Source organism: Halyomorpha halys, unplaced genomic scaffold (genome assembly GCF_000696795.3).
Source record: "Halyomorpha halys isolate HHAL.00 unplaced genomic scaffold, Hhal_1.1 Scaffold396.1, whole genome shotgun sequence".
Classification (NCBI taxonomy): domain Eukaryota; kingdom Metazoa; phylum Arthropoda; class Insecta; order Hemiptera; family Pentatomidae; genus Halyomorpha; species Halyomorpha halys.
Window position 1 is genome coordinate 1,066,531 of NW_027111420.1, and position 25,894 is coordinate 1,092,424.

At 29.7% G+C, this 25,894-nt stretch overlaps 3 protein-coding genes across 4 annotated transcripts in view; 1 reads left to right on the forward strand and 2 right to left on the reverse strand.

Annotated features, from left to right (window-relative positions):
• The window catches only part of LOC106682204 (protein lin-54 homolog), an 18,605-nt gene extending 7,650 nt beyond the window's left edge, over window positions 1-10,955 (forward strand). Inside the window, exons 7-12 of one of the 2 annotated variants that reach the window (XM_014422933.2) lie at window positions 962-1,042; window positions 1,882-2,003; window positions 4,374-4,614; window positions 5,364-5,524; window positions 7,016-7,235; window positions 8,638-10,955. In XM_014422933.2, the coding sequence (XP_014278419.1) occupies window positions 962-1,042; window positions 1,882-2,003; window positions 4,374-4,614; window positions 5,364-5,524; window positions 7,016-7,220 (810 nt within the window). In that variant the 3' untranslated portion in view covers window positions 7,221-7,235; window positions 8,638-10,955. The remainder of the gene's footprint in view (window positions 1-961; window positions 1,043-1,881; window positions 2,004-4,373; window positions 4,615-5,363; window positions 5,525-7,015; window positions 7,236-8,637) is intronic. The other variant, XM_014422932.2, reaches the window with a different exon arrangement.
• Window positions 10,956-15,364: 4,409 nt separating this feature from the next.
• On the reverse strand, window positions 15,365-17,120 carry LOC106682205 (transcriptional regulator ATRX homolog). The gene has a single exon (XM_014422934.2). The coding sequence runs from the start codon at window positions 17,009-17,011 to the stop codon at window positions 15,500-15,502; it is 1,512 nt and encodes a 503-aa protein (XP_014278420.1). The 5' UTR covers window positions 17,012-17,120; the 3' UTR covers window positions 15,365-15,499.
• Window positions 17,121-24,366: 7,246 nt separating this feature from the next.
• The window catches only part of Epac (Exchange protein directly activated by cAMP), a gene marked incomplete at its 5' end in the record, with an annotated part of 138,657 nt that continues 137,129 nt past the window's right edge, over window positions 24,367-25,894 (reverse strand). The window contains 1 exon segment of the mRNA XM_014422935.3: window positions 24,367-25,083.

The following is a 25,894-nucleotide window of genomic DNA, read 5'->3' on the forward strand; positions in this document are numbered from 1 at the left end:
ATACTATATATAATAATGTATGATATGTATATATAATCTTTCGGCCTATTCCATTTGTTATCTTACACCCTAGTCACCTATTTTTTTTTTTCGACCAAGACTCCCATTGGAGTCTTATACTGCCTAACCATAGTTGAGGGTCAGGTTTTTCATTCCGTGGAACCGCCGCTCAATGTAAAAAGGCCAGATTCGAACCGGTACCACCAGCAATCTCAAATTGGTAAGACTGGGCTTATTAACTAACTGAGCTACGAGTGGTCACTTATTAAAATTATTTGATATCATTAATAATACTTCTTGAAGCATCAGTTATCAGTGTAGGTAATTTTTTTTTTATCTTGTTTACTCCAGAAAGGCTTGTGGGTTGTCAGTTCTTATTCACCTTGCTCAGCACAGCTCATAATGAAAATTTTAATTTTTATGTATGGAGTAGGTGGGTCATTGGTAAGGCACTGTGCTACAAACACCAAAGACCCAGGTTCAAATCTGGCTGTGGTAGATAATTATTATTTTCTGTTTCATTAACACCGTGAGTCAGCCATGTGGGTTCATGAGTACTCTGGGGTACACTCAGCCTCATAAAGTAGGTATCCTTAATTCGGTAAAAATCTGGTAATCAAGTGTGATTCTGACCAAATCACCTCCCTGTACAACTGTTTGTCTAGTAACAGTTCTTCATTACAGAGTACTGCATCCCTAACCATTCATGGGTATAGTGGTATGCAAGCAAGCACACACGCACAGTTTTTTTTTAAGTTTTATTTTTTATACATTGTGGGTTTAATGTGATAAAGGAGGGTTTTTTCCCTAACCATTTTAATTGATAACTGTTTAATAACTGTAAAGTTGAAAAATAATGATTGATAATTATATTTATTCTTTATTTAATTTTAAAAATTATTCTATCCCGATTTTTTGTAATTTAAAAATGAATGATTGTTAAAGTTTTGTTTTATTACAGCAGGAGAAAGTTCCCCCTACACAGAGTAGTACTATCAGAACTACAGCAAATGGCAAAAGAGCTGCTGTCCCTACTACAAAGGTGAGTAGTGTTTCAATTATTCATGTATCAATGAAATATAAATCCTTCCGTAACTACTACAAATTATCATTTTTTCTTTAATCCACTGAAGTTTCAGAGCATTTACATTTACCCATTCTCTATGTGTTTCTCTATTTCTATTTTATGCAAAATAATTTTTTTTCTTCTGAACTTCAAAACCTTTTTATATTTTAGACACTTATTTTAAGAACTACCCCTCACATATTAGTTGTCAAAGTCACATTGCTCATTGTTAAGGGAAAGAGCTAATGAATTCGGGACTAGAGCAGCTGAGAACTGAAACTATTTTATTTTATAACTAGTATTTATGGGGGAGGAGAGGTCAATAAGTCCTTAAAGGAAGATAAAAATCAATTTTGGGGGGGGGGTTAAATTGTTTTTATTTTTTAACATAATCTCCTTTTAGCTTGATAAACTTTATCAGACATCCCTCCAATTTTCCTAAACAAGCAGAAAAATATTCTTTTGGAAGTTCATCTAAATAGAGATTTGTTTGAGTGATGATCTTCTTATTTTAAAATGTTGTTTGTTGACCCATTTTTTTAAGTTGGGAATTAAAATGAAGTACCTGCAGGCCAAATTTGGCATACGGTCAATTACCAGGTAATTTAAACTTTAATTCCTTAATTTTATCCATCAAAACTGCTCATGTGTGCACTTATTTATTGTCTTGATGAAAGAGTATGTCTTGGCCTTCATAAGTTTAATTGGATTGATTATTAATTTTATTCACATACTCATACTCATGCTTATATTTCAGATTCTTGATAAAATTCTGGATTAATTGTAGTAACTGTCATATTCCCTTAATTGTTTAGGTAAAAGAAGAAATCGTTCCCAAAGTTGAGGTGAAAACAGAAATTGATGAAGCTGTTATGGAGGCTAATGGCATCAGGCCTCGAAAACCTTGCAATTGTACCAAGTCAATGTGCCTCAAACTGTAAGTTATTTATTTTATTAGCTTTAAGCACTGTAGCCTTTGAGGTCTATTTTAAGCTGTTTAAAGCTTTAGATTAGTAGATTCTATAGTCATGTAAGTCAGTGCATTGATCAGCTCACATTCTTTTTGTTACTGCTATGTGATCCATGGCGAACAGTATGGACTTCAACTGTGCTAATTCATTACACCAACATACATTGTAATATGGTGTTTCATCCTCATTGTCGTAGAATCTACACATAAGTGTTCCTGTTAAATTTTGTTTGAACATTTGTTTATTGAGTTTACAATTACCGTATTGAGTTATAGTAGATTCCTGTAATTTTCTTTAGAAGTAACATTTTGCTTTAAACAGCTTAGGGTGTTGCTAAGTGGTGAATTGCTATCTGTGTAGTTTGTCATTTCTTGACCAGCCAGCTTTTCCTCTAATAGAGCATTGGTGTAATAACTAATAGCAAGTATTTCTAATCAAAATACTGAGGTATAATGGTTTATCTTTAAGCCAGATGCCATTCCTGAGCACTGGATTGTGAGAGATCCATCTTTATATTAATTATTATCATTTTTGTTGCTTTGTCCTGTTTACTTTTAAACTATATTTAGTGTCTTAAAGACTGTAATAAGGCCAATCTGGACATACGGAGTTGAGCTTTGGGGGCTCCACTAAACCTTTGAATTCCTCTCGTATCCAATCATTGCAATACAAAATCCTTCATAAAATCCTCAATGCTCCTTATTTAGTCACAAATAAAATCATACATAAATCCTTCCATTACAAACTCTCTAACCACCCAAACCCAGTAGTTTATAACCTTGCTTCCTCTTCCATTCCTGACAATCCTATGAGGTGCCTGAAAAGAAGATGGCCACAAAACCTTACTTTAGATTTAGTATCTTATTTTATAAGCCTATACATTGTATGGCTTCAATACATAGGCTTGTGCTTCAGCCTCCAAGTACAGTAGTGTAAGGGTAAGAATCATTTCCATTGCTGCTGTTGGAGTAGTATTCATTAGGCACCCTTGTATTTATATTTTATTCAGAAATATTCTGGATTGGCCATCATAACATGGACCATTTGTCTAATAGTTGCTATTTATAGTCAATAAACATAATTTAGGTTTTAGCCTCCTGGTTTTGCCCACTACTTTTTTGCAAACCCTTTGGCCCTTAAGTGTTTAATTAGTTGTTTTTTTCCATATGGCTATGCAATTGTAGTTATTAATTGAGGATAAATTCCAGGTGATTCACCTCCTTACACAGCATTACCTGTATCCCATTTAGTTGGGTCCAAAAGCTCTGATCAAGCTCTCCAGGTTAAATCTCCAATCTAATTATCACGTTTTTCTTTGTTAAGTCACAGATATTTACCTTTTGTGGATTGATGTTCAGACCATTTTTTTTCCACCTATTCTTCATTGGTGTTAGGAGTAAATCTGAAAGTAAATCAGGATACCTTCCTTCCATCCTTTCCTTTAATCAGGGTAGAGCTATCATCTGTGTATCATTGTGTGTAGAAGTCTGCAGCATTGAAGGTTGATATCAGAGAGTCAACTACGAATTCACAGTAAGGGACACACCACCACCTTTGGACCTAATCCACAGTTCTCTATGTCCTAGTTCCAGTTAAAGGATCCTTTGTTCAAGCTTAAAAATGATCTATCAGGAAACTATTGGATCTATGTTTCTGTTCCTTAGTATGCTAACATGATATGGAGTTTTATTGAATGCGCTATCAGTGTCATTGAAAATTCTTATTATAATTTCCCTATGGCTCAGTGATTTTTTCAATCCTTGAGACGAAGGTATGTAGTGGAACCTCACAGGACTTGCCTGCTTGCTATGCAAATTAATTTAAAAGGATAGCACATGCTACCAATTATTCAACTCTAATGTCCGTATTGTTTCTAATGTTTTTATTAGAAAGGATGTAAAAAATATTGGCTCGATTGATTTTGGATCTTCATGAGATCCTTTTTCTGGTTTGGATATTGTGCACTCCTTGGTCGTCCTCCATTCAGTTGAAATGTACCCAAGTGCTACGCTGCCTACTGAGAGCTCTAGTTTATAGGTTCTAATGAGACTAGTAAGCCTTTCTGGTGGAAGCAGGAAAGGTGCCATCACTGACTTTTCTTGAGGTTATTTGAGTAGAGGCAATGAGTTGATTCCCTCTTCAATTTTATCAATGGTAATGATGGCATTGGCTTTGCTCCACTTAGGTACTATTGTGGCTTTTGACTGTGGGAAAGATTTTTTATTTCATCTTGTTAGTGTGTCAATTTATTAAATTAAACCCCTTTTCACTATTGTTAATTTAAAATGTTTGTTTAGATAGTATCAATACTCATTTTATGTTCTCATATATTTTAGCTACTGCGATTGTTTTGCTAATGGGGAGTTTTGTCATCAGTGCAACTGTACAACTTGTTTCAACAACTTGAGTCATGAAGAAGAGCGACAGCGTGCTATTAAATCTTGTTTGGAAAGAAATCCAACAGCATTTAGGCCGAAAATCGGTAAAACATATGTCGGCAGCGAAGAAAGGAGGCATAACAAAGGTTGTAATTGTAGGCGTTCTGGGTGCCTAAAAAATTATTGTGAATGTTATGAGGTAATGAGATTGATTTTATTGTTTTATTTTTATGTCTTCTAAGAAGAATATTATATGTCACTATATATCTAATGCTTCTAAAATATATATGTATATATGATTTTTTAAATATCATTAATGTTTATATTTAGAATCATGATTTCTTACAGCCAGAGTGTTGTAAGTTAGGGATACAGTTCCGATAAATAAATATAGAAAAAAAACAGGTTTATGTAAATTTTTCAGAAGTAATTAAATAATTAAGCTTTTAGACTTACAAAAATAATTGGTACCTTTAGCTGGATGACATTTTTATAGAGTGCAGAATTTCCAATCTTTTTTTTTTTTTCCATCATGTTGGTTCTTTTGAAACCTAATAGGAAAATCACTGTCTAGAAAAAGGGTAAATTTTCAATTCATATATGTTATATTTCAAAGAAACAGCACTAAAATATAATGAAATTGGATTTGGATTTGTTCTAAATACAATGAAAAATTTATTTTGTGAAATTCATTTTCTGTGTAAGCTCTATTAATTTGGTGATATAAATAATTGTTTCAAATTATTCCTAAGAACTAATTATAACATAATTACAAGTAATTTTATATTATTATTATTATTCAGATCAATATTTTAACTATGCAAAGGCAGGTGTACTCATCATTTCTTGAAAACTACATTTGGATTACTACAATTACAATTTTTTATAAATGATTAAATTATAAAATATGAAATAGATATGGTTACTTATGAGAGTTGCTATTTTTAGGCCAAAATTCCCTGTTCAAAAAATTGCAAATGTGTTGGATGTAAAAACACCGAAGGATTCATGAGGAGAGGTTTAGGAGATGATGATAAATTTGGTATCAGAGAAAAGGCTGATGCTGCGTCTTCGAGGAGCTCTTGTGATCCTCATATAACTGGCCATAGGTAAGTGTTTAGTCTCATTTATTTGTTCCATGATGGGTTTCAGGATTTTTTCAATCCGTGATTAATTAATTTACTGAGGTATTTGATCAAACATTTTGAGTTGAAAAGCTATAATATCAAAAAAGACCAGAATATTATTTTACAATTTTATTATTGCTAATAATATCATTATCAATACCAATTAATATATTAATAATAATTGCATTAGGTTGACAGAACTTTGTTAGTACTCAAAAATAAGTCAATTAGTTATTAAGAAGGAGATTTTCAGGGCTGCAGTGAAGAAGAAAAAATAGCTTTCGACTATTTATTTATAGCCAACTTTTTGTAATTCTTTATCAGGGATCAGGGCTTTTGTAATGGGTGGATATGTATAAGAGCACCACTTTCCATCGGTTCTACTGTATCCTTCACCCATTACAACAGCTCTGATGGAGAACTGGTATTTTTTTGTTCTTAACCACAGCCCCCGACCATCCCCTATATATGAACTTTATATCGTAATATATGTATAATTACATTGTATTAATAACTGAAATGTAAACAAGTGAGGCTCCTGAATAGGGTCAAAAATTTTAAACTGTAAATATTATTAGAAGAGAAACACCTAATGCAATAGAAGAATTACAAATCAATCTTTTACAGCTTTATATAACTTTAATGATAAAATAACACCACACAGCAAGCCAAGTATTTTAGGATTAGGTCCAACCTTTAGGTTTTGAGTTTGCCATAATGATCTACTTCATAAAATGCTTTATCTCACCTGGGCTGTTGAGTATATTATTCAAATAATGGGGGGAAAAAAGTCACCTAAAATGAATCATGACTTATGAATGCTGTGATTAAGTCCTGCAATAAGTTTACAAATTGTATTGATGTGTGTTAATTTTATTATTTGTTTTTCGGTAGTTGAAAGTTGAAGGGAGGTCAATTTGATTTTGCATTCTTGAGTTTTTTGAATTTCTATGAGCTAGTTGTAATAATAATAATAATAATAGTAATAATATTGGCATTAGTATTGACAAAAGCCTCTCCCATAGGGAGGAAATTATAGTAGTTGGCTATAGCTGAATAGAAGAAAGAAAAACATAGATAAATATACAAAAACATAAATGACTAAACAGAGTCTTCACAACCATACACTGAAAGGAAAATACAAAACTAAATATTCTTTATAACTTTTTCCACCTGGATTTGTCCCTCGCAACCAGCCACCAGTTTTTGCCTACACACAGTGTAGTTCATCCCTCCTCCTATGATGTGGTCACCCCTTTTCCTGCTGTCCTTGTCCTAGTTATACAGAGAAAAGATGGCTCTGCCACATTCTTAGCTGTTTGAGCTAAGAGGTTCAATTTTATATAAAAAGAAGTCTAACCAGAGAACCGGTTAGACTTTTAAATATGCTGTTTTTTGACTTATCAAGTTTTGAGTTAGTGTTTCATTATCTCTTCCTGACACAACAACCAATCTTGTTTTGTTTTTTTTCAGACAAGTATTGAACCTGATGTCACCGCAGCTTGTGGAAGCTACGTGCCAGTGCCTGGTTGCACAAGTTGAGGAGTGGTCCCGAGGAGGCAGTACTGACATCGATTTAGCCCAGGCCTTGGTAATAGAGGAGTTAGGCCGATGTCTTGCCCAGCTAATAGACTGTATAAATAAATCTCTAGCACAGATTCCACAGTCTGCCTCCTGAGTGTTAAAGGACAAGGTATGTGTACAAATCATGATATTTTATTTGAATGAATATTAATTACTGTTAACTTCCTCCAATCTGGCATTCAGTGTAGCCTGCTGGAGAATCTGGCATCCTTTGGTATAGCATAGTATTCAAAAAATTAATTATGCCTTGTTCAAGTTTGAGTTCTAAGGGAAGGAAAAGCATTGTGTCGGACAAAGCTTATATTATAGAGCTTGGTTTGTGTGAAGAGGAGAGAGGAGGTCAACGGTCAAATAAACATAAAGTCCTCATCTCGATCAACTTCGGGTGGCTTGAAATTAAACTTTTTATTAGACTTTGGTGTACATTTTTGTTTCATAATCAGGTATTTTACATTATTATATAATTTATATTTTACTTAAGCTGTATAAAGTATTAAAACAAAGCTATACTCTCATATATTGTTTAATTTATGTTTTTCCCAGTATTCATCCTGCAAAATAGTTCCTAATTTGGTTTGCCTTAAGTCACGGATATGCTGGATCTAGATTATAGGAAGTTCACTGTAATTGGTTATGAACTTGTTCTCTGTTGAACAAAATTGTCATTCAATGCCTCAATCCTAAATTTTTCAATTTAGAAAAAGAAATTTCTATACAACATTTTCCTTCATAGATTAGTCTTTCAATTGCTACTAATGACTACAAGTCATTTCATGTTGAAATTCCAGCAGTTTTGTGTGGAAAAGCTCTGAGAAGAGTAGATTCTGTGTTTTAAATGTGAAATTTTAATCAATTTTGATTTATTATGTACATAAAAAATAACTTTTTGTTGCAATACAAATATTCTTATAATATAAATAAGATTAAACCAATAATGACATCAAATATTGTAAAATATCTAAATCTTTTAGGAGTAAAATAGTTAAACTGTTGCTATCAAGATACAAATGAATTATTATTATTGAAATGTTATAATTGAGACATCTGGTTGTAAAACATGGTAACTGACAAAATTAAAACTTTTTCTATGTTAAAATGTTTGTGAATGACATAATTATAAGTCATTAACAAACATTTATACTAACATGTTTTACGTTTAACTAGCAGTCACTTACCTTAATTTAGTATCAAAATTATTCTCTTGAGAAAAAATATTTCCTAAAGATTCTTACAATTTTTGAAATAAGCCTTTAAAATGCTGTTGATGCTGAAAAGTTCAATTCATAAAATATTTTGTAAATTGTCATAAATTATTAATATCAAAATAAATTATAAAATAGAATGTGCAATCACAGAAGGAGTTATAAAATTTAATGTATGGACCAAATAAGCACTAATGATCTTAAATTATCTCATATTATTGATGTCCTAATTATAAAACGCTTTCATTTAAATTCAGTAATTTTTCTTTAAGTTTCGTTTTAATTGAATTTTTTAAAATTTTGTTTCAGCACTTTAACAGATGACATCACCATTTTAAACTTTAACGGGAAGTTCCAGACTTTCCTGCTGTACAATAAATCAACGAGAAGCCTAAACTTAGAGTTAAATGTGATCTTGCATTAACTCATTATTATGAAATAATTTTTTAAACATTTTAAAAAAAATTTACGAAAATTTATTAATTCGGAAGATTTTAAATTTTTATTAGCCCCATTAAGGGAATCACCGATTGTAATTTGTAAATTTATTATTGTAGATTTGAAAAAAGAAAAAAAATATTGTTGGTGTAAATTAAGTAACATTTTATCACTCAAATTAAATGAAACTTGGAATATTTTAAAATTTGCATATAAATTGCTTTTATTTTCTTTAAAACCATTATTAGAATGTTGTTTTTAATGTAAATATTCTAGTTAGAGATATAAATTGAGTAATCCTGCCATATCAGCATGATATTGAAATTATTTTCTTTTATTTGTTATATTTGTAATTTATAATAGTTTGTATTATCGACTCTTTAAGCCATTGTTGTTTTTATTCTGATTGCCTCTGATATAAGTCGCTATATTAATAATTGAAATTTATATGAAATATAAGTTTTTAATTTCAATATTAATCACAGTCGGAGCATTTGAAATTTGTAGGCTTTGTTGTTATAATAAAAGTGATCAATTATTCTGTCGAGATCTCAGAAAAGTTCTTATGTATATGTATAAGTGTGTATATGTTATTAACCATGGGTTACCACTAATTTACAATTTAGTCATTTTCAGTATTTATTTTGTTTTTGCCATCGAAGTTACTGTTGTAAGATTGATTGTGTATTATTATTTTTTAAAATTCTGCTATTAGTGTTTGCTTATCATTAAAACAGAGTCAACTAGATCGAGTTGTGATGATATGCAGTCCCTATTATGACAGGAATGTTTAAAATTGAAGAATGTGAAAAAAATACAAAATCTTTTGGTCCAAAACACATCATTACTTTTTAACCTGCTCAGTACTCAGTTGTGTTTGCTATCTATTAGTACATGTTCATCCAAAATTCATGCATCACTCTCGCCTGCCCTTAAACCGACATTAATTTTGTTTTCTCTCATGGTGTGTGCCACATTTTACATGCTAAATATTAAAATAAATGTTCACTACTTGTAGGCATAAAGTAATTCTCATTCTATTGTTGTTTTAATTCAAAAATAGATTTCTTGTAGTTTCACCACTATGAACTGTTCTTAACTGGTGATATGTTAGTTTTACATACACAAGTCAACCAATAGCAGTTATTATTAATTTCTTAGGATTTAAGTATACAAATGAAACGATGAAAATCATTAGATTTACTATGGATTGATATATTTTGATTTCTTTATACACATTTTTCAGATTGAATCTTTAATTTTGTGTTTTATCGCCATATTTCTTCATTGTGTACATTCGGACATCTCCCTTTTAATATAATTTTTTGTTTTGGCAAGCTTAGTATAAAGCAAATAGATTCAGAAACTTCCAGTTTTTATGTGATTGACATAAGTTTTGGTTTGGTCCCTGCATGAATCCAGATTGATCTCTGAATTTTATAACAGTAATCAATAAAAAATGTTGCAATAATTATGCCTGGTTCTGAAATGGTAAAAAAAAAAATAATAATAATGTATTTTGTATAAAAACTTGAATAAGTTATAGTTTATTAAATGATTCACTTCCATGGCAAAAGTTAAATTTTTTTCTTTTATTTTTATAGTGTACATTTAATCATAACCATTATAATTGTATTTAAGCTCAATTATGTAAATACACTACTATTTAACTATGTTGAACTGATCCTAGTTTAATGTTAGTAGTCAAATTTTAGACTTTTATAAATTGTATAGCGTACATGATTGTTTTCTTTTAAATTTATTTTATTTATGTCGTATGCTGTTGGTTTGTATAAGAGAGAAAAAAAGGAAAAAAAAAAGTATAAATTTTAAAGAACCTGCTGTGATTATTTTATGCATAGTCTTTAATGCTTTTAATTAAAAGTTTATAATAAGGTATAATTTATCATATGATTTATAATATTGATTTAGGCAATTTTCCCGATTGTTATTGGTCAAATTGCCTTCTAATTAAATTTAGTTGTCGATTATTTAATTTGAAAATCACTATGTATTCAAATTGATTTGGATCTATATTTATTTTGTTGTAATATATGTATTTAATTCAATTAAAAATAGTAATAGTCAAAAGCTGTTTTTTATAGAGTGCTATTTTAATATCAAATTCTCTTTTTCAAATAAAAGTATCTTAACTAGCATTTTTGTATAAAGTATAAGTTAATTTTATTTTATTTTTAGTAAATGTGAAAATTTAAAAAAAAAAGATTATTGAATGATCTTTGACATATATTTATTTGAATAAATGGAAAAGCGACTCATTTACTTCTAGAGTTGCTTTTCGATAACTGTATGTGTTTATGTTTTGCTAACAACTCCTTTCCTTTTGTTTAGATTATGAAACTAAAAATATGGAATAAATTAACAGTTGGTGAAAAACCCAAATGTTCTGAAAATGTATCCGGTATGTATGTAATCCATCCGGTGTTCACAATACGTAGTCCAGGAGTCCGAGCAGGAAAATGTTGCTTATGCCATTTATTTCTGCCACTTATATCCTTGAAGATCAGCTGAAGAATACATGGCCAATTGGATGTTTAAAATTTCACTCAACATTTTCTTTCCAAGTAGCATTTTTTTAATATAGTTTGACTATAATATCGTGGAAAATACTACTCCTGCGAATATAATTATTAAAGCTACTTTATGGTGAATTTAACTTGCTTCAATTTTAGTACTCCTATGTAATCTGTATGCCTAATGGGTTCCTTAAATATAGTTTTTCATAATCAAATTTTTATTTTCCAAATACTATAAACTCAACATGTGAATTTATTTTGGCTAATATAATGAAAACTGCTCCTCCTATGAAGAAGTTATCTTAAATAGTTACACTTGAAGAAGTTTGTCGGTGGGTGCGGTCAGCAAAGAACGACATAAATAAACAAAACCATATTTATTTATTTTATGCCGACGTTTCGACCTGAGTTTCAGGTCTTCATCAGGGGTTGTGTCATAGAGGAGAGAAAGATTAGTACTCGTGAGTACCTAAACCATCCCCCTACAATTTATTATAATCGTACTTATATATAATTCTCTCGTATAGATCCATTTTTCAAGTTTCAGGGGCGATGAATTTTGACTAATGATGTATCAAAAAAAAATTTCAGCTATGATATTAATACTTATTGTGCCCTGTATTTTAAAGCCCAAAACAACCATTTTTGAGGTAGGGAATATAATGCACGAGTTCTCTCCCAGGTAAACTAGTATTTTTACATTTCACTAGTTTATCTCCACTGATTATTAAGTTAATAAGAATATAAGTGGTGTACAATTATTCATTTATTGTAAATAATAGCTAACTAAAACATGTTAAATAAATAAGATTAAAAAATTATGCATCATTTCCACTCTGATCAATAAAACAAACAGTACAGGAAGTTCAATGCAAGAAATCCATTTCATCCAATATACATCTGCAAATTAACTGGTAAAAGCTTAACTTTTTAAGTCTATGTTAATTATAATTTCTTTATAACAAAATTAGTTTACAACTTGGAATTTAATTCTTCTGTTATTTGAAGTTTTTTAATAAACATATTTTCATAATAACACAACACAGAATCATAGAAAATTAATTATTATTGTTAAAGAGAAATAACAATATTTTATTGTATTTTTACATTTTATTTTCACAGCCTATCAAGTTAATAAGAATATAAAGGATGTACACTTATTTATTCATAGTAAATAATAGCTTATTAAGAACATGCTTAAATAAATACAATCGAAAAAACATCCATAAAACGACAATTTTGAATGCTACAGTAATAGTTCAACTAACTGTTCAAAGATAGCAGCACACGTCAAGAAAGGTAAAAATAATAGTTTCACCTAGCGCCGCTAGAGGTCAGCACCATCCAAACAGCCGTTAGATTAGCCAAAATCTAGTCTAGAAATTTTTATATTATTAGTTCGATAAACTGCCAAAAGATAGCAGCACAAATCAAGAAAGGTAAAAATTGTAGTTCTTATAATATCCGCAAGAGGCCAGCACCATCCAGACAGTGTTCCTGACGTAGTATTTCACTTCGAAAAATTGTATTTCGTAGCAGGAGATTAGGAGTTAACAGGAGCTCAACTATTCGATATCGCTATTGGATTGACATTTGAGCTCCTGTAAGTTTCTACTCTCCTGTTATGAAATAAAAAAATTCGGCTGGATTTAGACTTCGGAAATGGCTGCTTGGATGGTGCTGGCCTCTTGCGGATATTATAAGAACTACAATTTTTACCTTTCTTGATTTGTGCTGCTATCTTTTGGCAGTTTATCGAACTAATAATATAAAAATTTCTAGACTAGATTTTGGCTAATCTAACGGCTGTTTGGATGGTGCTGACCTCTAGCGGCGCTAGGTGAAACTATTATTTTACCTTTCTTGACGTGTGCTGCTATCTTTGAACAGTTAGTTGAACTATTACTGTAGCATTCAAAATTGTCGTTTTATGGATGTTTTTTCGATTGTATTTATTTAAGCATGTTCTTAATAAGCTATTATTTACTATGAATAAATAAGTGTACATCCTTTATATTCTTATTAACTTGATAGGCTGTGAAAATAAAATGTAAAAATACAATAAAATATTGTTATTTCTCTTTAACAATAATAATTAATTTTCTATGATTCTCTGTTGTGTTATTATGAAAATATGTTTATTAAAAAACTTCAAATAACAGAAGAATTAAATTCCAAGTTGTAAACTAATTTTGTTATAAAGAAATTATAATTAACATAGACTTAAAAAGTTAAGCTTTTACCAGTTAATTTGCAGATGTATATTGGATGAAATGGATTTCTTGCATTGAACTTCCTGTACTGTTTGTTTTATTGATCAGAGTGGAAATGATGCATAATTTTTTAATCTTATTTATTTAACATGTTTTAGTTAGCTATTATTTACAATAAATGAATAATTGTACACCACTTATATTCTTATTAACTTAATAATCAGTGGAGATAAACTAGTGAAATGTAAAAATACTAGTTTACCTGGGAGAGAACTCGTGCATTATATTCCCTACCTCAAAAATGGTTGTTTTGGGCTTTAAAATACAGGGCACAATAAGTATTAATATCATAGCTGAAATTTTTTTTTGATACATCATTAGTCAAAATTCATCGCCCCTGAAACTTGAAAAATGGATCTATACGAGAGAATTATATATAAGTACGATTATAATAAATTGTAGGGGGATGGTTTAGGTGGCGGTCAAGAAAGTTACAAAAATAGAAGAAAACTATTTATTAGTAACCAAAGTTCCACCTTACTTTGCGGGTCTGAATGAGAACAAGATACAAATATTCTGTGATAAAACTATTAGAATATAAATTGAAAGATTGTAAAAAATCATATAAAAATGAGATACATATTGAATTAAAGGAATATAAATATAAATGAACAAAATAATAAAAATTAACAAGTGATCTAATGGGTGATAGAATTTCAAATATAAAACTAAAGTAATGAATAGTGAAATAATACTTAATAGAAGTAGTAACAAATATTGTAAAATTAAAAGATAGATTGGTGAAGGAAATGAGGTATAATTATCATACCTTATTTGTAATTGCATCATGTCATTTGAACCATTATTGTCAACTTCTCTTGATTTGTGCTGCTCTCTTTAGACACTATACACTATTTTTTTTTTTAATTTCAAATATTTTTTTATTTGTATTACCTTCATACTCTTTTAATCTTTTTATTGTATGTTTCATACTATTCAGCTTTACATTCTTTGTCTTAATTTGAAATTAAATATTATCTTTTTTATATTAACTATTTTTTATTTTGGGTAATAAACATGAAATGTTGAAAAACTTGACTTAAATGAATTGAGGCACTCGGTCATATAACATTGGGTTTGATGTAGATTGTGAATTGAAGTATTTGGCTTCTCTAGATCTTTTAAGACTGTGATATCAATCACAGGAATTTGTACTTTTAAGGAATCATGTTGAAATTAAAGTGATTTCAGGTTTAAAGTAAAACATTGCAATAAAAAACATATTGTTTTATATTCATATTTTCAATTACCATGTTCTATGACAGAGAACCTCAATTGAGATTATATAACCTGTCTACCTATTAAACACCACAAGCACATAAATAAGAATGAGAAGTTTATAAGACCCAAGTGTACATGAATAACACTTCTAGCCTTATTGTCCAACTCGATACAAAACTTAGTTTGAATCAACAATTCTAGACTAAAAATATCAAAGGATTCCACTAACTTATGATGACTTCAATAAAAAACAAAGTAAAAATGATTTTAGTTGTGATTTTCACTTTTCTGAATTTAAAGAAACTTTATGAACTGAAGATTGTTGAAATCTTGAGGTTGAACATAGTGTAATTTCAATACTTTTCTCTATGTCTATTATAAATTAAGAAAATTAAAAATATTATGTATAGTACAAGATTGCATAAATGCTAATCAATACTGATCAGCATTTATCCAAGGATCTGAAATAGCATCTCACATGGCAATATCGAAGCAACTTCAGAGGGAGTTCTTCAAATGATGTAATTATATTAAAAATAAAAATAATTTAAAATAAAAATGAATAAGTAAAATAAAAAACAAACTTTAATGATAAATGTTATTTTACTAACAATCAATATATATATATTTACACTTCTTAACATTATCCATAAGAATTATTTATACATTAATCAGATGTTACTGTGTTGATAGATTTCAGTTTCAGCTAAATTTAACTATTTTGTTTTTTCTTGGGTTAGCTGGTGCTTTAGCTACGGGAACATTAGATTGGTCATCTAAGGTTTCAATATCTTGGTTAATCAGCCCAACAGACACTTTGTTAGATTTCGCTTGCAGAGTAGGACATTCCCTTCTGAAGTGAGTGACATCTCCACAAAGCCTGCAGCCTCCTCCAGAAGGGTATACACCCCTTGGATTATCAGGGCACTGCTTGGAAATGTGGCCCTCCTGTTTACAAACAAAACAAGTTGCGAATTTATAGGAATTACCAGTATTCACTTTGCACTGATAGTGAGTATGTTCTGTAGAACCACATTTATAACAGATACCACTTCCTACTACTTGGGCACCATTATCTTCAAGCATGGGGCAAGACGAAAGAGTATGACCTCCTTTACGACAGTGGTAACAAACTTTCTTTTTTAGTCTGGCCAAAGACTTTTCTGCATTTCGTCTCTCCTTCTTAATTACAGCTCGCACTTCTTGATTTGATACACCTCGTTTTAATAAATCTTTTTCTAATTCTTTGATTCTTTCAGCATCTTCTTTTTTAATGTAGAATCCATCAAGTCGAGTAACCCAAATTTCCAGACCGTTTATTTCTAATTTAACATCCCCTTTATCTAGTTTCCGACGTTTGTAAGGTGACTCTTCTTTATTCTGCTTCTGCCAAGTAATGGTGTTATTTTTTTTCATAGCTTTCTTATTCTTTTTATAACTACCATCATCAATGGCCAGTTTACCTCCAGATAATTCTTCCTTTTCATTTGTATCTGTAGCTTGATTACTTTCTTCAGCTTTATTGGAGATGGGTGATTGGCTTTCACTGAATTCTGATTGGTTTATATCTTGTGATCCTGAAAATTTTCTTTTGTTCTTTTTCTTCTTAATAGTACGGATACTTTCAACAGGGACAGATTTGTTTTTAGAATCATCATTACAATAATCGGATGAATCATTAAACTTTTCTACTTTTAAAGAAGTAGTAGATCCATTTTTTACAGATAATTCTTCTGTTTTTATTGGAGAAAATTCTTCAACTTCAAAAGTTGATTTATTATTAGATAACTTTAGTTTAGACTTGATATTTTTCAAGTCAGACTTCATACTGTCATTTGCTGAATTAAGGTTTTCACAAGATAATTTGGGCTTCTTTTTCTCTTTTTTATTTAAAGAATTTGAAACAGGTTCACTTTCTTCAGATTTGTGTTTTCCTAATTTCTTGGAAGGTGTAGTCTGACTTTTATTAACACTTTTTCTGGATTTAGTCTTCGGTTTTTCTTCTTCGAATTCGCACCATACACTGTTCTTGTTTTCTTCAATTTTCTTTTCTGAATCGATAACATTTTTCCAATCAGTTTCATTTTCCTGAGTTTCTTCTGTGTTTTGTTCATTATCTGTAACTTGTTGCTTCAATACGAACCATGGAGTACTATCTTCGGGAACTCTTTGATTAGATGCTTTAGAACCAGACGCTCTAGCAAACCTAGTCATCGCGACTGAATTAATATATATTAGCCAATTTAACAAAAATAACCAACTACTTCAAGGATATTAATCAAACACACGTGCTAATAGTGAAGGACATGACTGAGCAGGTTACAAACACGTGGTATCGATTCCTGGCCTTAACATAGAAGTACAAAGCCCTATTTACAAAGATGTTTAGGAGATGAGGGTGAAACAATCGGGGTCTGAACAGCGTATTTAGTATTTGGCTTAATAGGGTCACTTACAGTTAGCTTTTCTCCTCATATTTGCCATTTAATAATGCATTTTTATTGTTTATCAAATAAGCTTTTTGTAGACCAGAAAACCATAAATCTGATAAAACTGACTCTGACAGATATAAAATCTGAAGTGAAATTTCAGGGTCTTATGAGCAATCCTTTTCAGATAAAAACAGGCTAAGACAAGACAATGGCTTGTCTCCAATACTTTTCAACATAGTCCTGGATAAAATCATGTCGGAATTCTGGAAAAAAAATAACTCGGGAGCCATAATAGGGAACAAAAATAATCATGTAAAAGTGAGTTGTTTGGTATTTGCCGACGATCTCGCACTGTTGGCAGAATCAGAGGAAGAGGCTATTAGTCAAATAAATACTCTACAAATAATAGCAGAAAAAGCAGGCCTACAAATATCATATGAAAAAACAGAGCTCATGACTACTGAAATAAATTTCAGGAAAAAAGTAGTTAACACTGATGGAAGAATAAAAGTGACCTGATATTTTAAGTACTTGGGAGAAATAATATGTCACAACGATTCTGAGAAAGAGAGGATCCGCGAGAAAACCACCAAATTAGAAAATTTAAGCTTTCTAACAGCTAAAATTTACAATAAGAAGAACCTCTCTTCCAATGAAAAGTTAAGTCATTACAGCGTTGTGATAAGGCCTGTGATTTTATACAGGGTGGAGACCACATGCTTGCCTAACTTGGAAAAGCTGCTAAAAATAGAAAGGAGGATCTTAAGAAAAATCTATGGGCCTAGTAAAACACAAGAAGGTTACAGGTTAAGATCTAAGGAAAAGATATACAGAAACATCAAAGACCTGAAGACCGAGATGAAAATCAGAAGGCTGATGTTCTAGAAGGACATGAAGAGGATGAAGGAGAAAATATTGAATAAGAAGATCTTTAAAAAAAATTTTAGCTACAAAAACATGGCAGGATACACGAAGCAAATAAGAGAGGAATTAAAGAGACTTAAAATTTCAAATTACCGACTGTCTGGATAGAGACACATATAGGAAAAATCTCACCAATATTGGAAGAGGAAAAAAAATGGTTACGAAGTGGTCCGAAAAAAGAAAAGAAAGGCAGTCGAGGATCATGAAACTGTGATGGGAAGATAAAAAATCAAGACTCCCAAAGAAGCCTAACAAATGATATTCGTGTGGTCCTTACTGGCCGCTATGTGATATATATATATAAAAAAAAGAAGCTTTTTGTAGTGATTTCTCAATTGCGCTTTTGAAAGCGATAGCCACAGATTTAGATGAGAAAAAATTAATAACCGATCTGTTTGTCCCATGAAAAAAAAACAATCGTAAGAGGATTCGCCACCTAAAAAAAAGCTGAAAGCTGTTCATAATGAGTAATTTTGGAGAGATTGTAGTTCATAAATACCATCATATTTTCATGGTGTTATTGTATTCGTTTCTGTTTTTTTTAGATTGTTTTTCAACTTTAAAAAAAGTTAGTTATTGATTTTGTAGGTTTTTCTTTTAAAGTAAAAAGATGATAACATTAAAACGAATCTATCACATTCTCATAAAAAAAAAAAAAAAAAAAAAAAAATATCTCAATGCTGATCTAGGAATGGATGTTCTTGAGCTGTTGATGCAAAGTTCACCACATCTTGATATGAAACAAGCAGAATTGATTAAATTTCAACTAGTGAAATTTCACAATCATATGATAGTATTTCGAAATGTGAATGTTTTTTTAATTACCTCTAATAATTTCAAAATAAAGCAGGAACAAAGGTGTGACCAAAGGTTGGGTGAAAATAATTCATCAGGAATGTTAGTGGAGTGTTCTGGGCAACATCCTTCACTGAAGGTGCCTGATAAAGTTTGCTTGTGAGTGGAGCTATCATTCCACTTGTAGCTTTAGGTTAAACTGAGGTTTCAAGTGACAAATATCTGTGGTGCAAACCTAGTAGGAGAGCAAAACCCAGTTTCATGATCATAGTAGGTGCTACAGCTTTCACTATCACTATTACTTTCACCCTCACCTTGGAAACTTCACTTAAAAAAGAAGTTGTCATAGACCAAGACATTTTTTTATTCAAAAAATGGTGTGCCACAAAAATAATTTATCAGGAATTTTACTTATTCTTTGTTTAAAAATATTCAATTATAGATAGTAATATTGGAAGATTAGAAGATAGTACTGGTGGCAGCTAATAAAGGTACAAAATAGTAGAAAAACTATTTGATGTTAACCAACGTTTCGCCCCACTTCGCAAGGCTTCATCAGGGCTAAATGAAAATAAGATACAAACATTGTAATAAGTGACTGGACATTAAAATAAATATGCAGAGAACGTAAGAAAATATGAAAAAAAAAAAAAGAAAAAGAAAACTAATAATAACAGAGGCATCAATAGAGGTGGATAGGAAACTAATTACTAATAAATAAATTCAGGTGTGATAGAATTGTAAATAAAGAACTAGAGTAATAAATTGTAGAACAATACTTATTGGAAATAGTTATAAATACGGTAAAAAGGTAGGGGTAAATAGTAAACAGATAGGTGAAGTAAATGTGGCAAAGGTAAGGGACAGTAACAGATAAAAGGAAATATTAAGAATATTGATAAAGCAGTAATTGTTAAATAGTAATATTATTTTGTTCCTTCATTGACCGCTACCCGGACTATCTTCCTACAATAGATAGTGATGGATAATAATAACTGCAAAAGATGAAGTTTAGGGACATTTATTTTGGTGCATCCTTTCACATTTGCATCTTATCATCTTAAAAATTTCCCATTTTTTTTTGGCTTTCTGGGAACCAGTATGCACAACAAAATAGATCTCAAACCATTTTTTTTAAGTGTCCAAATCTCTATTTGTTAGAGCTGTGGGTAACATCTTAGTTGCTGACCTTAGATGGAATGATGAGTGTTTCCAAAAGCAAATAAATATGAAAAGTGCAGTGTCTTAACCAATCTTAATTTCGAACGGCAATATACAAGAACTTTTATCATTGACTGAGTCATTAAACAAGCAAATTACTAAGAGAAGTTAGAAGTTATAATTTATGTACACAAACAAATTCAACCAACAATTAAATCATTGGCTGTCATAATAAGAAAAACAAGTAATGAAAACCTGGAAAGAAACCAGATAAAATAAATAAAAAAATAAAATCACCCTTATGTTATTTTTCAACAAAATAAATTTAAAAAAAAAATTATCTCAATATCAAAGTGTTCAGAGAACAAGAAAAAATTGATTAGAGCTTCAGTTTAGTAAATGAAAAATAAAGGATTAAAAATGATTAAAGTTTTTAATAATTTTTTTATGATATTTTCAAAAATAAATAATTAAGTACATACCGATTAATTTTTATTAACACAAATTTTTCATAAGACTCAATAAATTTTATAATTTAATAAGATTATGAAAAAAATGTAGCAAGAAAAATAGATTTACTTTCAGTTTTTCTTAAAAATAAAAATAAAAATAAATTAAAAATTATATAACTCAAAGTTTGAATTTGAGGATCATAATTCTTGCAAGAATTTAGCAGATTATGAGTATTGATATTTTCTTAGAGAAATTTGTTATTTAGAAAAAAAAATATTGGTATTTGAAAAACTGTATTTCAGAAAATATTGAACATGAGTTCTATTATGGTTCAATTTGAAGATTTCTAAATCCGCCATCTAACGATTATGTTCTTAAGAATAGTAGTTTTCATGATAGTTAACAAAATAAATTCACAATGTTTTGTTCCTCCTTATTTGGAAAAAAAAAAAATTGGTGTTTGAAAAACAGAATCTCAGAAAATATGCACATGCTTAAGCATAAGTAGTAGATGGAATGTAATTTAATCTATATTGAACTAACTAGGTACCAACCTGCACAATCCCTGAAAATCTTATGAGAATCAGATTACTGTTTCCATCGATAATGCTCATACACAAATTTAACTACAGGAATAGACACAAACCAAATTTGTTCTCTGATGTCTAAAAGTTAAATGTGAGTGAAAATTGCCATTAATTGTGGAGAAATATTATCTCTATCATTCCTACTGGGACAATCTGTCCCAATGGGAACTTTGGATTGTCTTCAGGGTTAAGTAACTGCGGATAATGGGATTGCTTCCTCTTGCCACTGAAACACCTTTCCTCTATCACATTGGGATGCCTTTCTCTTATTACTGAGACAAAAACCCATTTTCCCACTCAAAAAAATAAATTGTAAACTCGTATTTTCCATCCTTAAGGCCTCATTAAGAGATTTCAAGGCTAATTCCTTTATTTTCTCAATTTTTTCATAATTAGTAGTCAGAGGATTAATGATTATAATTTTATATTGTTTCATTAATTAATCAAAACAATTTCTCCAATAAAAAGTTATTCACTTCATAAAAACTTTGATATAAAAATATATAAGATAATAATATATATTTCTAGAAGGAATTCTGCATCATATTACCAATTTTAACATGCGGGGCTTACAAGAACAGTCTTAGGTCTAGAACCAGCCAGCCCAGGTCAACATAGCTGTTGTTCACCTTGAAGTGATGAAAGGCTAAGGAGCGAATCTTAGGCCACTTCAACAATCATATCTCAGAAATACCACTTTTGCAGAGCTCCAAAGCATAGTCAGATCTTGTTCCCAGCAAGATGCAGAATGTAAATATTGCGAGAAAAAAAAGCAAATATTGAGGCATTAAAAATATGAACCCTTTGTTGAAGGGAATCCCCAGGATGCCTGACAGGAGAGAGGCAACAGTATCTAACAGAGTTCTAGCACCTCTAGGTTCAGCCTTGAAAGCACCAAAGGAGGAAGATACTGCAAATATGGACCTGAAACAAAGGTGTTACCAAGCCCTAGGCGTGCGCTGGATACTACTTCTACGATCAGTAACCCACTGGAAGTGAGCCAGGTGGGGATCGAAGAAAATGAACAAAACCCAGAAGAGATGAGTCAACTACTAAAGTCCCTAAGAAGGAGCTCATGAATTCAGAAAGCTCCTTGATACCTAAAGGACTACTACTTAAAGCATATTTATTTATTTTATTTTGAAGAAGGGGAAATGAATGAAATACTAATATTTATAAACTACCAATATTCATGTATCAGTAGTTATTATATTTATTAACATGTTTTATTCATTTTAATATAGCCTTGTTTATGGTATTCCTTATTTAATTATATCACATCCCCACTCCTGACTTGGGACCCTCCAGAAATATGATTGTAGTCTCTTATGAGAACATTGAAGATAGAGGAAAAATTATCCCCATCAAGAAATAACAAAAAAAAAAAAAATCTTTTCTTAGTTTAAGCTCCTCCTTAATTTTAGCCATTTATTGGCAAAATTAATTGATATACTTGATATACTAACACTAAGTAAAATCTATTACTATCTTATAATACATCTCATTAAAGGCATAGGATTTTCCATTTCACCGATGTTTATCTTTTGTTAATTCTTAGGTTTGTAATGTATTAGAAAACTATTTTGTAATGAGAAATATATAGAGAATTAAAAGGATATTTTAAATGATTTCATTTTGATATCATTTTCACAGTTTTATTACAAAAAAATAACATACAATAGAGATATTTTCATTAATATATATAATTATAAATCCTAATTGTAATTACAGTGCAAGAGTTTATTAAACGTTTATTAGAAACGAGTCCGTATAAAGGACAAATTTATGTCATTTTGGAGTTATCCTTACAATTTTACAGCAAATATATGCCTACTTTTCATTAACCTAAAGAAAGTTAAGGAATATTTATAATAGGAAGCCATTTAAAAGTTGATTCATACACATAGGCATGTATATCGATATCGTAGACAGAACATAGCCTAGCTATCTATGAACTCATCCCACTACAGTTGGGAAAAATATATTTGTTTTCTTACCTATGTAAATATAAACAGGCTTAGATAAAGTATAAATAATTTCAAAGATGGACCCATCATCAACATCACATGTATAGTTTTGATAAGTGAAGCGAAACTATTTTTCCCTTGGATATTTTACAAATTGTTACACTGTATGGAACAATAAATAATACAATTTCTGTAACATAAGATCTGAATAGCAAAGAATTTTTTTTTTTAGACACACATGTATATATATATGTATATTCATATATTAAAGGCACTCATATTTTTATATATTTCAGATTCAAAAAGAAAATGATAAACATTTAATTAGATTTAGTAAGATTTTTTTTTTTTAAATACTGACATTTAAGTAATATGAAAAGAATATATAGTACATAAATCTAAATATATTACAATCAGAAAATAAATTAACAAAACATTTACTTATGTTCCACATGACAGGAATCCAAAATCTTTAGAATGCAAATTGATTGTCAATTCAGTTAATTTAATATAATTTTAATTGATAAGAATAAACAAAGAACTCATTCTAGCATGATAATGGTAATACTTCAGAATACCAAAGTGAGTGATACACCCATCTCTCCTCCCTGTCAATGAAGGGAAGAAAACAATTGCTTTGACTTAATTTTTTTAAATACAAGTCAAGGTTACAAGCTGTAGCATTATGAGTGAGTTTCGCTACCTTGGTGGGGAGCTAGAGAAGAGAAAGGTTTTGATACCTGACACCTACTATTATAAAAAAAAAAATGAATTCTATAACAAACCAGATCAGTAGTTCAAATAAATTGTTTTGGTCCGTTGTGGGCCAGATACCACAGCAGGTATTATGGAGTATTACTGTGATTTTAATTTAGACAAAGAACCTCACAAACAGAGCATGAAGCCAATTTTTCGCTCAAGCTAAATTTAGTACAGTAATTGATTTAACTGAAATATTAAAATTACTCTAAAATACGAGCAGGTGTTAAAAAAAAATATTACAATAAATAATTGGTATTTTGCTATAAAAGGGTACAGTCAAAAAATGTAAGTTTGAGCTGCTTTATGTAATTATAAAAAAGTGCTTTTAAAGAAAAAGCCCCTCATATGATCGGCACAACTCTGTGCCAACATGAAAAGAAGAATACACAAATAAGAACATGAGAAGATATAAGGTTATTTAACAAAGTAAAATAAATTTGAATTAAGGAACTTGAGTATTTTTAATTGGTTGTATTTTTAATTGTGGCCAAAACTGTGGAAAATCGACAATAACTATTTTATTGAAAACTACAGAAGTTTATTTTGGTACAAAATAATATTTCTAAGGTTCTACTGATTAAATCAATATATAAACCCTTTGAGCCTGTAAATGGGTCCTTTTTACTAAGCTTTTAATATGAAAAAAAAAATTAAACCAAAACATTTTTTAAAGTACAAACAAATTTAACAACAACCCATTTTCATTACATTATGATTGTGTATTTTCTGTCAATCTATTTATTCTTGTTATTAAACAAAGTTGTACTAAACTCAACTGAATTAAAATTTATCACACTAAGAAACACAAAAGACAATATTGACTATAGATCAAATTCTTTTATTTATGTGGAGATAGCGAGAGAAGAAATATTAAAAAATAAGGTAGCAGCATCCTAGTCTACTCAACATGTATTTTTCCACTTAAATAAACATGTCATAATTGGCCTTTAGTAGGATTCAAACTGTTTCAAGTACACTTTTTAAAACCTATCATTGTTACATAAATACATATTTTTATAATTGCTACTGTATGACTAGAATGTAAAATAAAGTACAATACAAAAGAAGAGATTTTTAGTTTCTCATATATATACAAAATATTGCATTTCTAACATTACTACTTTGGTGTTCTCAATTTTTATTTTTAACATAATTTTAAGGTTATAATTAGTTATATAACACTAAATATACAAAATTACAATATAAAATATAAATATCTTATGGCTTAATAAAATAAAAGTTTAAAAACATAGATGTTCTTTCTATGTCAACGACCACAGCTATTAAAAAAAATATTTAAATATACAAAATTACAATAAAAAATATAAATATCTTATGGCTTAATAAAATAAAAGTTTAAAAACATAGATGTTCTTTTGTGTTTGATATTATTTATAAATTAATAAAATAAATTAACATATTTTGATATGTTGATGTTATTTATAAATTTAAAAAATAAAACAATAAAAACATTGTCTAATTGAAATAAGTGGTTTTTCATGTTAACTTATAAAGTTTGCTAAATTGAAAAATGTTAATTTTTTTGTTAGAACTTTGTTTAATAAATATACTAAATATTTCTAATACAATTTAAAAAAAAACTTTAAACTTTCGTTATGTTTAAAAAATTGTTTGTTTTGTTTTTAAGCGTTCTATCATTCTCATAGTCCCTTGGTCAAGAACGGACCCTTTGTTCTTCTAAAATAGGCAATGAACCATTTTCGATGATGTATATAGTCGGTGAAGGAAATATATGAAGGAAAGTAAATGATTAAGAAAAAAAAATCTTCTATAGTCGCTTTAAAATAAAAACAGAGAAATATATGTTTTTTTACAATTTTATTTTTTAATACTAACTGAAGCGCATTATATAAAAATCCATAGAGTCATAAAAAAAAAAAAATAAGACAAGGCAAAAACAAAGCATGATAATATTGCTTAAGCCAAATGGTTTCCTTGAAAATAATAATAATAATAATAAATAAATAAAAATTATTTATAACAATTTCTTTTGAT